The sequence below is a fragment of the Odontesthes bonariensis genome, chromosome 15 (genome assembly GCF_027942865.1).
Source record: "Odontesthes bonariensis isolate fOdoBon6 chromosome 15, fOdoBon6.hap1, whole genome shotgun sequence".
Taxonomy (NCBI): domain Eukaryota; kingdom Metazoa; phylum Chordata; class Actinopteri; order Atheriniformes; family Atherinopsidae; genus Odontesthes; species Odontesthes bonariensis.
The window spans coordinates 28,477,883-28,488,938 of record NC_134520.1 but is presented as its reverse complement, the minus strand read 5'-3'; the positions used below and the strand labels follow the sequence as shown (position 1 = coordinate 28,488,938).

Below are 11,056 nucleotides of genomic sequence, written 5' to 3'. Positions count from 1 at the left end.
AGTATGCACACTCTGCCTTTAATGCAAGTCAGCTCATAATGCAGCAGTGGGGTTGAGATCCTTGTTTGACCACTTGAAATGAATCCCTTTCAAGTGGCATTTGGAGTAAGATCAAGTAACTTTCATCTTTTCTGGCAAAAGCACATCATTAGCATTCAGCATGTGCACACTTTGGCTCTAACGGCAAGCCCTCCACTCATGTCTGCTACTTGACTACATATGATGAGAGTGCACACTATCACTATCTTAAGCCAGCAGAAAAGTAAATTTTTGTAATTCCCATAATCGGAGATCTTCAAGTTTGGACTTTTGGGGCTGATGCCTTTGCATGCATTCCTTGATTCATTTATGATTTTAGAGGCAGTGAATGACTCAATTTATTTACTGTCAACATATATTGAAAGGTTTACATGTTGACTCAAACCTTGACCAATAATCTGGGAAACCAACAGCAGACACAAAAGACTATCTATCTATCTATCTATCTATCTATCTATCTATCTATCTATCTATCTATCTATCTATCTATCTATCTATCTATCTAGAGATGTGTGTTCATCATTGCAATCAGTGCATGTGCACAACAGCACCTCTAAGAGGATCTCCTTGATATTTCCGACTAGAAGTGGGTTCAAATTTTTATTTTTTTTTGTGGCTTGTTTTCATAAGAGCAACATGTGGTTTTTTTATGTGTGCAAAATTCTTTAATACTTCATGTTTGCAAGAAGAATTTGTAAAATAAAACATATCAAGGAGCAAAACGGATTTTATTTATTTATTATTTTATTTGTATTTAATATATTATTATTTTTTGTTGACACAATTTCAACTTTTCCGTTAAACACTACCTATGGTATTTTGTCTCACTTATTAACGTATTTTATAAATATTCCTACTTTTGTTAACGATGTTATGTTCTTTTTCCGATGTAGGAACTTTTGGTCTCGCGTAATCTTTCCGCCGGCGGACTGCTTTAACAGAACGATCAGTGACGTCACTTCCTCCCCACGTGAACCCCTTCATACATGTGAGCAGTTGCAGTACATCCTTCACAGCTATCTTCAGCTTTTTAGACCGCTAACAACATATTCTCATCTTATGGTTATCGATAGCAGGACTATGGAGTCATCCGAAGATGAGTCGCTGCTTAATCAGGAGTCAGACGAGGAAAGCGGTGAATTATCGGATGGAGAAGTGAGTTTTGGGCTAGCCTCGGCTAACGGTCGCTAACTCACGTTTTTAGCTCCTGCCAAAAAAAGAGCCCGTAAAACAGGGTCTGTAAAAATGTATTATAACCTTGTTGGAAAGATAATACACTAAAAGTCGAGTACAAATGAAAGGCACTTGTTTACAGAGGGCACGAACATAACCGATAGGTTCGTATTGTTTATATTATTACTTACTTCAAATAAAATGTATACATGTCTATTGCCTAGCTCCAAGAAGCCTTCGCAAAAGGGTTTTTGAAACCTGGGTTGAATGTTCTGGTGGATAAAAGCAAGAAGTTCGCCAACAATGTGGTGAGTACCGGTACCTCAAAGTACACGCATTTACACGAAGGCGCATATGAGTATTCCTAGAATTTTTTTAGAATCTACGATTTGCATGATAACTGTACCATTCTAAAAAATTCTAACATAGTACAAACATAGTTTTTCTTGGCAATTGTTTTGATCTAATGTTCTGCACATATATTGACATACAGGAGGGGCTAAAACAGTGCCTTGCTGAATTTCGTAAAGATCTTCCCTGGGCGGAGAGGTTAGACCGGACCAGTCTGCCTGCTGAAGACATGCTCTCTAAAGTTGATGGAAAAGTTTCAGCTGGGGCTAATGGAGAACTCAACGCACAGGATGATTTTCAAAGGGAGATGTTTTTGTAAGTAACTATAAATTGCTGTGTTGAAAATAGACAACATCATAGCCATAAACGAAAAAGAAACACACTTTCATCTCTGTCCTATCAGAAACTGATCTGCAGCATATGGTAGCGTAATGTCCCTTTTAATTTTGTCTGTTAATGTTGTGCGATGTAAGATTAAATACGTGATCCTGACTCCAACCTCGATAATAGTGTTGATGTACCACAGCAATGTTTGCTAACAGCATTTCAAATTGATAATTTGTTATCAAATCCAAGACACAGGGAACTCAAGCAGCACCCTGATAACATCAAGTAGATGATGGTTTGCACTACTTAATGGAAAAACCTCAACATTTTTCAGCAAATTACTGTAGTGTTCCAGTCCTGATGGTCAGGTGTTAAGTACTGTTATTTTTCTGAAAACTGAGGCTCCCAGTCGTCTTAGGATGTCTTTACTGTAGCCTGGCTTGCAGCTGATAAGCTTTTCTTCTCTGGACCAACTCTGCAGCAGTGAGGAGGAACAGGGACACAGGCGCTGTAACTTTGTATCAACCTTGTCTTTATTTCCGCCTCAGAAACTGAATGCGCTTATTTGTTTTCTAAATTGTCTTTTTCCCATTTTTCTAGGTACCTAACTTATTGCACTTACTCTGGCACTAGTTATGCTCTTAGCTGTTTGGTTTTGGAAGGAAATGCACTTATGATTTCTTGTGACCTGAAGTTCTTTAGCCTACTGATGGTGAACACACTTATTGTAAGGCGTTTCTAGGGTTGCAAAATTCCTGGAATTTTCAAAGACGGAAACTTTCCATGGGAATTTAAGGGAATTAACAGGATTTATGGGAATAAACTGGGAATTTTCAAAATTGAAGGTTGGCTCTTCTAGGGAACTTAAATAATAGTTGAGGAAAGTATATTTTAGCATAATCTTGACTAAAACAAACAGATGCCATTCAAATGCACTTGAATATCCATGCCATTCCTCAATCACATGCACAGAGCACACTGCTTACTGCATGGCTATTGAGACCACGCCCCCTACTGGCACTGTGCATGCCTCCATCACATGTCCAGAAGATTTCTAGAAGACTGGACCACACTTTTGAGCCTGAAGCACAAAGACTATTGAAGGCACACATTTGAGCCTGTGGACTTAACAAAGTGAAGTAAGTGGACATTTCCACTCTCACACAAATGTGAGAGTGGAAAAGCTGGTTGGCATTTGCGCAAAACTAAGGGTCTTTGAGCCTGACACAGAGCCATCCTCAACAAGGCTGGAAAGTGACACTGAAGAGGAAGACTCAGATTTGGATGTTGAGGAAGGGGACATGTTGTTGGATGTTGATGAGGCTCAGGAAGAGTCTATTGAATGAGCAAAAATGCAGAGGATTGCTTGAAGGAAGATTTGGATGTATGGATGTTTTCTTATGACTTCTGTTTATATTTATGCTTGGATATAATATGTTCCCAGTTAGTTCTCCTAAATTCCCATTAGTTCCCATAATTCCCATGGAAAGTTTCCAATATCAGAATCAGAATCGCTTTTTATTGCCAGGTATGTGGACACACACGAGGAATTTGACTCCGGTTACACATCACTCTCTTTAGTGCAACAATTTAAAAAAAAATAGACATAGAACAAGATTAAATCAGAAGTGCAAATTGGTGCATGGTGCAAGGATGATACACTGAAGTCCGGTTTTAGCTGTTTAACACAGAGACAGCCTGAGGGAAGAAACTGTTCCTGTGTCTTGTTGTTTTGGCGTACAGAGTTCTGTAGCGCCTTGCAGAAGGGAGGAGTTTAAACAGTTTGTGTCCAGGGTGTGATGGGTCTGCAGAGATGTTACCTGCCCGTTTCCTGACTTTGGACAAGTACAGATCCTGGATGGAGGGCAGGCTGACACCAATAATCTTCTCTGCAGACCTTATTGTCCGTTGCAGTCTGTTCTTTTCCTGTTTGGTGGTTGATCCGAACCAAACGGTGATGGATGAACAGAGAACAGACTGAACAATGGCGGTGTAAAACTGGATCAGCAGCTCCTTAGGTAGGTTGAGCTTCCTGAGCTGCCGCAGGAAGTACAACCTCTTCTGGGCCTTTTTGATGGTAGTGACTGTGTTGGTCTCCCACTTCAGGTCCTGAGAGATTGTGGAGCCCAGAAACCTGAAGGATTTCACAGCAGACACTGCGTTGTTGGTGATGGGTGGCAGAGTGGGGGGGCTTCTCCTAAAGTCCACTGTCATCTCCACTGTTTTTAGCGTGTTCAGCTCCAGATTGTTCTGACCACACCAGCAGACCAGCCGTTCAACCTCCCGTCTGTATGCAGACTCGTCACCGTCCCGGATGAGGCCGATGACTGTTGTGTCATCTGCAAACTTATTTTTTTCAATATATTCAATACGGAATATATCCAAAATTCCCAAGCTTAACTTCCCATGGAAATTTACTGGAAATTTTCCGCCCTTTGCAACCCTAGTCGCTTTGGATAAATGCAAAATGACCGTAATGTAATGAACGCGAGAAAAATAAACAAAATAAAATTTCAACTAGAACCTTGGCCTACCGTAACACCGTATGTCTGATTTGGAGTAATCACCTGTGCCGGCTTGAATTTCTTTGGTGAAATGAAATTGTTACCCAGGGGGCCACCTTTTTAACAGGAAGGGGCTCTATAATTCGTGGCTTTTCTAATTCAGCAATCTTCCTTGGGGGTTAAATGGCCTTGTTGTCTGTAAATGTAAGCATTTGGCATTACTGTTTTTTTTTCTTTCTTCTTATCCAGTTTGTCTCTAGAGTAGACTGTTAATTGCTCTTACACTCAGACTCGGACAGCTTTTTGGCAAACAAATTTTCTTGTGTGCTAAAAATCCAGCCATCGCTGTCACAGAGTTTAAAATATATAAATCTCTTTCCTTCTGTGTTATCCAACAGCTATCGCCAAGCTCAAGCCACAGTCCTGGAGGCTCTGCCGCTCCTAAGTAAGAATGATATCGCCACCAAGAGGCCTGATGATTACTTTGCGGAGATGGCAAAGTCAGATCAACAGATGCAGAAGGTGAGCTGTTTCTTCATTTCAAGTGACAGGTCTCTTAAAGGCTGTCGGCATGAATCAGTCACATAATTCTTTCCCGGCAGAGTACAACTCCAGCTTTTTTTCTTTTCCTCTCTTGCTCGTGTCGTAAACATTGGCCCAAGCAAGACTTTGAGCAGATGTTTTCTTAACTACCCATGTACATTTTGTAGCACAAATTAGGTCGGGTACTAAATGCAGTTACTGTTTCATCCATCAAGCTTGGATTCAAATATCGGAACAAACATGTTTGTTTGTTTTTTTTCTCTTTTTAGATCAGAAAAAAGCTTATCTCAAAGCAGATGATTCTGGAGAAGTCAGAAAAGGCCAAGAAACTACGCGAGCAAAGGAAGTTTGGCAAAAAGGTAGGTTCTTCTTTAAATTCTTCTTACACCTCACTGATCCATAGATCAAAAGATCAAGATTTCAATCATCCTGGAAATAAGAAATTAACATGAATTTGAATGTGTGCCAGGTCCAAGTAGAGGTGATTCAGAAGAGACAGAAGGAGAAGAAAGCTATGATGTCTGCTGTAAAGAAATACCAGAAAGGTGGGAGTTTACAACAGTTTCTTATGATTGTTTCTGTCTCCTCACCACGCACAAGAGTGTCATTACTTATCAAGTGCCAAACTTCATTGTTTTTTTAAAGATTTAACATTTCTGATTATCTTCAATTCTAGGAATGACTGACAAACTGGATTTCTTGGAAGGAGACAAGAAGGCGGGAAAAGATTCTTCAGGGGGGTCAAAGAAAGCATTGAACAAGAAGGGGTGGGAGTTGTTTTATTTCACCTGGTCATTAATCTCATGCTTGGTATTTTTCCTTTTGATGTTTTTGGAGTTTTTACCGAAAGCTCAACTTTTTACTGTTATTTTGACAGCCCAAATGCTAAGAGGAAATCCAAGGACCAGAGGTTTGGCTTTGGAGGCAAAAAGAGTGGAAAGAAGTGGAACACCAAGGAGAGCTTCAACGACGTTTCCAGTTTCCGTGCCAAAGTGGCTCATGCCAGGGGAGGCAAGGGAGCGAAAAAAGGCAAAGGGGGAAAACAAAATGTGAGTCATGTGCATATAAAAACATTGACTGATTTATTTAATGCACAAAATTTGTCGAGGGAAGTACATCATTGGTAGGAAAGCACTTTTTTCACTTGTTCACTGTGTTCACTTTCAGAAACGTCCGGGCAAGTCTGTGCGCAAGAAGACGAAGGGTCGCTCGTAAAAACTGACTGGACTTGGACTTTATTCCTGGGCAGGATTTGCCACAGTTGCTCCGTAGTCTGTAACCATTACACGTCACGAGACTCTAGGGGATTGTGGTCTCCTCTACACTTTTTTATGATATGAGGATTGATACAGGGGAGTGCATAAACCCCCTTCACACAGATAGAGAAGTCTTTACACGGATTGCGTAGACATGCATTTTTTATTTTGAGTCTGATCATCACTGTGTCCACCTGTTCATAAGATGGTGTTGATGCCACGTCTTCTGATTTCAGTCTCTAAACCAGCCTCCCTGCTGTCCAATGAAAACTGTGTAGTCTGAGTTTGGGGTACTGTTTTATCTCTTTTTTTCTTTTAGCTCATTTATTCATTGATCTTCTCCCATGTGACATGACATTTTATACTATTGAGCTGCTGTCAGTTTTGCCCTTTCCTATTAATTAATATGATCAGTATGTAAAGGACGAGTTTTCTTTGTATAGACGTGTACAAATGTTTCCTCTGCAAGCGTTTTTCTTACTTTGCAAAGATTGAAATAGAGAAGACGAGCTCCATCTGTGCTGCCGCCTGTATGTTTGTATGATAAAAAAAAATGCATTTAATTCTCTCTGCCTTTCATGGTTTAATTCATTCTTCGTCGAGCATATTCTGCATGTTTGGTGACATCTGTGGTGATTCGCTGGAAATTGAGTCTCTTATCAAGACTCATTGATTGAATCTAGAAGAGGAAAAGAGGGCAAAATGTTAGTCTTGAGTAACAGTCAGACGTTTTATTTCCATTTCAAGCCTTCTGCTAAAAACAGAAAATGTCTGCTGCTCCGGGTGTGATTGTTAAATGTTTTAATGAGGCAGGTCTCTGGTTGCCACACAAACCAACTGAACAGCAACACAGTAAGTGAGGAAAATTACATTTCAAAGTTCCAGCACAAATACTATTTTGAAATCCACAATTTTACTATTCTGGCAGCTTTTATATGCAAGCCTCTTGAAATATACTGACCTATTTTCATAAAAATACGTATTATGACTATTAGTCATTTATGACAACTTTACTACGGACATTAAAAGTTTCTACAGTTTCACTGTTTGTACTTTAGACAAACAGTTATGATTGGCAAACCGAAGGCAAACCACTTAACTCTTGACATTTTCATGTTACCAAATATGTATTACTATGCACAAAACCATGCACTGCTTCAATATCCTGCCAAACAAAACAATCGCCCATCTGGGGTTAACTTTAAAATGTAACCAGCAATCATGACACAGTCTTTCTCACTCTCTGACAGTAACAGTAATAATGTGGTTTGGTCAGGTTCAGGTGCTGTGATTTTACCAGAAAAATATCAATCTGAACAACACTGCCCACATCCTTATGTCTTGTAGTTTGGTTTGGTGTTTTCTAAAAATTGAGAATCAAGGTATTTCTCACCAGTGGAGTTGGTAACCATCCGATCTCCTGACTCTCAGTGAGTGGCACTGGATATTTCTTGATGGGCTCCAACTTGGCCCTGTGTAAAGCTTCAATGTAGCCCGCTTCAAAGGAAACATGATCCGTTACAATGAGGCTTGCATACGTCAACTTTAAGCAGCTAAGCATCCTTCTATTTGATTTCAAGGAAAACTTACAGTTGTCTGCTATTACTTCCGGAGGTTTCCTACACATGGGCTTGTCTGGCATGATATGCACTGAAAGAGAAACGCCTTGTGAGATCAGAATTTTTCAATTTGATACCTTAATCATTCAGTGCAGCAGTTAAAGTTTCAGTTCTTTTGCACCGCTGCACACGGCCTCTTCCACAGATTTCAGACACAACATACAGATTAGCTTACTAACATACATGTCCTGTATGGATTGATGCTGAACTCCGTGTGCAGCTTCTGGAGTTTCTGCTCTTTTCTGATTATTTCGGTGTGAAATCTGTCCTGACGAACGTAATCGAGTTCGATCTTTTCTGCCATGACCCGTGTACAAAAAAAAAAAAAAAAAAGAAAGAAAACTCAATTCAGGGAATGGCAAACCAAACGTTTTCAGCGTTACCACGCAACCAGTACACACTGTTTGGAGATGCATCTGAGGGACCCGAACACGCGATGGAGCCACGCGCTCAGCTTTTGAGGCGAGGCACGGCAGACTTCCTTACATCCTGCCAAGTAGTTCTCAATATCAAAGAGAACTACTTGATGTTTTGCCACTAATCCATATTTTTACACGGACTAATGGAAACGTAAAGGCCATAACTGACAACGGGTTGATATCTTACTATTTTACCGTTAGTATCTCATATGCATACGTTCGTGTTGCATAATTTAGAAACCGCGTGTGATACAAAAAAAAAGTAATTATCTCATTGTTGGTTGCTAAAGTTGGCTGGTGGTATTTATTAGATCAAGAATACGTTCCTTTTCAGCAGCAAATGTAGTATTTTTAACATAAACAGTTCATCAATTTGTCTGTTGTTTAAGTTTTTAAAAAAGTGTGACTAATCAACTATTTCCCTATTTTCTGGCCCTGATCTTATGGACACATCAAACTTAAACTTTTATACCTTGGGTATTTTTAGTTTAGCCTATATTAGTTACCATGTTTTATTGGATCAATTTGGCCAATTTCTGCTTTAATTTCTTCATGAATACATTATTTTATTCTATTTCTTATTTTTTAATCATTTTTGGGATTTTGAAAACCTTCTGGCCAGATATATTTTCCACTTTGATTCTAAATCGCAAGTTCATAAGTATAAGTATGGTGAAAACTGCTCAACAGAATTGTTATAATGATTTCGGTTCCGTTGCTGTTCAAAGTATGAGCCCAATGACAAAAAAAAAAAAGAATTCCCAAATCATTTTTCATATTTTTTCTTTATTTACATTCAAGCAAAGGCAGAATTTTGAACTGATTTGTGTCCAGTTGCAACAAGTGATCATTTTCAAAATTTATTAATCTCCCATCTTTTCTCTAAGAACTGATTGATTATTTTATTTGTAGAAATTCTTGAAATAGTGGAAAATGAAAAACATCAAGAATAGTTTCCAATTTGCTGCATCATTTAATTCAGAATACATCCTCACGTTATTTTTTACAATAATCTTAGAGGTTCAAGAATTGTTTCTGATGTGTATTGGACAATAACTCATTAAGAAAAGTTTCACGTAAACCCAAAATTTGTAATAATACTTGGAATATATGTACATGGTTACATTTCAACATCAATTGTCGGTTTAGATTACAGTTTCACTCTAGCTTTGCAGCAGAGGTTATTCATCCCATTTTAAAGCATTTCCTTCAAATTGTTACTATGTTGAAATAGTCTGCCTGTAGTAAACACACCTATAAATTATGTTAGAGAACTCTGAAGGACTGAACATGTTCAGACTGTGAAAATGCTGCCACCCTGAGTAGAGTGTGAGTTTATTTTTTTGTCTTCATATGTTCTCTCAGGGAGACAGATGGCAGTTCATTCAGAGTTTAAGTGCGATTTCTGCACAAACGCAGATTTTTAGACACTTTTAGGGAATGTGCGTAAGCGTGTGACTGCACAAATATATATGTGTGAAAGTTTACTGGCTGGGAACATCTCACATTAACCAGAAACAAACTTTCGGAATGTGTCAAGAGCTTCCAAGCTTTGGTGCAGGGGAGTGTGTGTAGAAAAAATGGAGTTATATTTCTCTACATTGTGTTGATGACACTTGAGTTCCCCTGCTTTTGCTGATGTCACAAATCACACAAATGACAGTATATTTGCATTTCAAAGATATAACTTATGGTTTTTGTGGCTACACTGATGTACATTGAAAGCTGGAGCGACAATTCTGCATGGCCAGCTGACGTTTTACTTCTTGTTCCTGCAAATGAGGATAAATTTTCCCCTTTGCTTGGATTTCCCTCCTCTCCTTCCTGTTCTTCCAACCTTTCTTCCATCATACATTCCCATCTGTTCTTCTGAGAAGCAACTGTTGTGTTTCCTATTTTATTTGTTTTTTCCTTTCTTGACAGTGAACTTCATTTTTTGTGTGTATATACGTGCATGCTTTGCTCACAGTAGCAGACATCTTAATACAGTTTGAGATGCTCTGTTCTTGGTTCCTGTCTCATAACCTGATTCATGCTTTATTGGGCTTGTGTGAAAGATATAATGGAAACGAGTAATAACTCAAACACTGGAGGAGCTTGGCAGAAGATTTCATTGTGGGTGGGTGACAACTCCCCTGTGGTGTTTGTATATACAGTATATCTGTGAGGAAGAGTGAGCAATATGTAATATGAACGAATGGGAGGGCTTGTGGGCTTGCGGTATCAAGCTTTGTTCCCTGGCTTCTGTCACAATGTCCAGCCATGTAATCATCAAAGTGGCCTTTGAGATCCTCAGGCAGGAGATAGTCAAAGGTTAGTCTCTAAGTTTGTTTAAACTGGAAGAAGAAACTAAATGTAGCACTACAGATGATGCATGACGTTGGTTTGATATGACAAGGTTTGATTTAACTATGCTGCTACTCTGACATGTAAAGGTCAGGAGGTTTGTATTTTATCAACAAAGCGGATCTAATCTCTATGGTCCCTTGAGTTCCCTACAGAAGGAAGAAAATATTAAGTTTGGATTTAATATAGCTCAGAGGAGATATAATGACTGGATAAAGTGAGAGGAATAAAGCCTTTTTTTCCAAGTATTGCTTGAATGAGATGTCACTTCCTTTTATATATCTTTACCTTTACACATTTAACCAAGAATGAATTCACACTCCAGACTGTAATCGATGTGTTAGTCACACACACACACACACACACACACACACACAAACACAAATCAGTAATTCTGGGCTCTTTAGTTTGAGAAGGTCTGAGAAAGGTCAGGTTTGATCAAATGAAAAAAAAACAGGGTATCAAATGATAACTCATTA

General features: G+C 39.0%; 2 protein-coding genes across 2 annotated transcripts; one reads left to right on the top strand and one right to left on the bottom strand.

Moving 5' to 3' along the window:
- Positions 1–1,003: 1,003 nt before the first annotated feature.
- On the top strand, positions 1,004–6,756 carry ebna1bp2 (EBNA1 binding protein 2). Its single transcript, XM_075485850.1, has 9 exons — positions 1,004–1,194; positions 1,437–1,520; positions 1,706–1,878; positions 4,793–4,916; positions 5,207–5,296; positions 5,407–5,482; positions 5,614–5,704; positions 5,815–5,986; positions 6,105–6,756. Exons 1-9 carry the CDS (start codon positions 1,099–1,101, stop codon positions 6,150–6,152), a joined length of 954 nt encoding a protein of 317 aa, XP_075341965.1. The 5' UTR covers positions 1,004–1,098; the 3' UTR covers positions 6,153–6,756.
- On the bottom strand, positions 6,338–8,120 carry cfap144 (cilia and flagella associated protein 144). The gene is made up of 4 exons (XM_075485851.1): positions 7,996–8,120; positions 7,784–7,843; positions 7,587–7,690; positions 6,338–6,872 (listed from the first exon to the last, which is right to left on the bottom strand). Exons 1-4 carry the CDS (start codon positions 8,114–8,116, stop codon positions 6,777–6,779), a joined length of 381 nt encoding a protein of 126 aa, XP_075341966.1. The 5' UTR covers positions 8,117–8,120; the 3' UTR covers positions 6,338–6,776.
- Between the last annotated feature and the right edge of the window lie 2,936 nt (positions 8,121–11,056).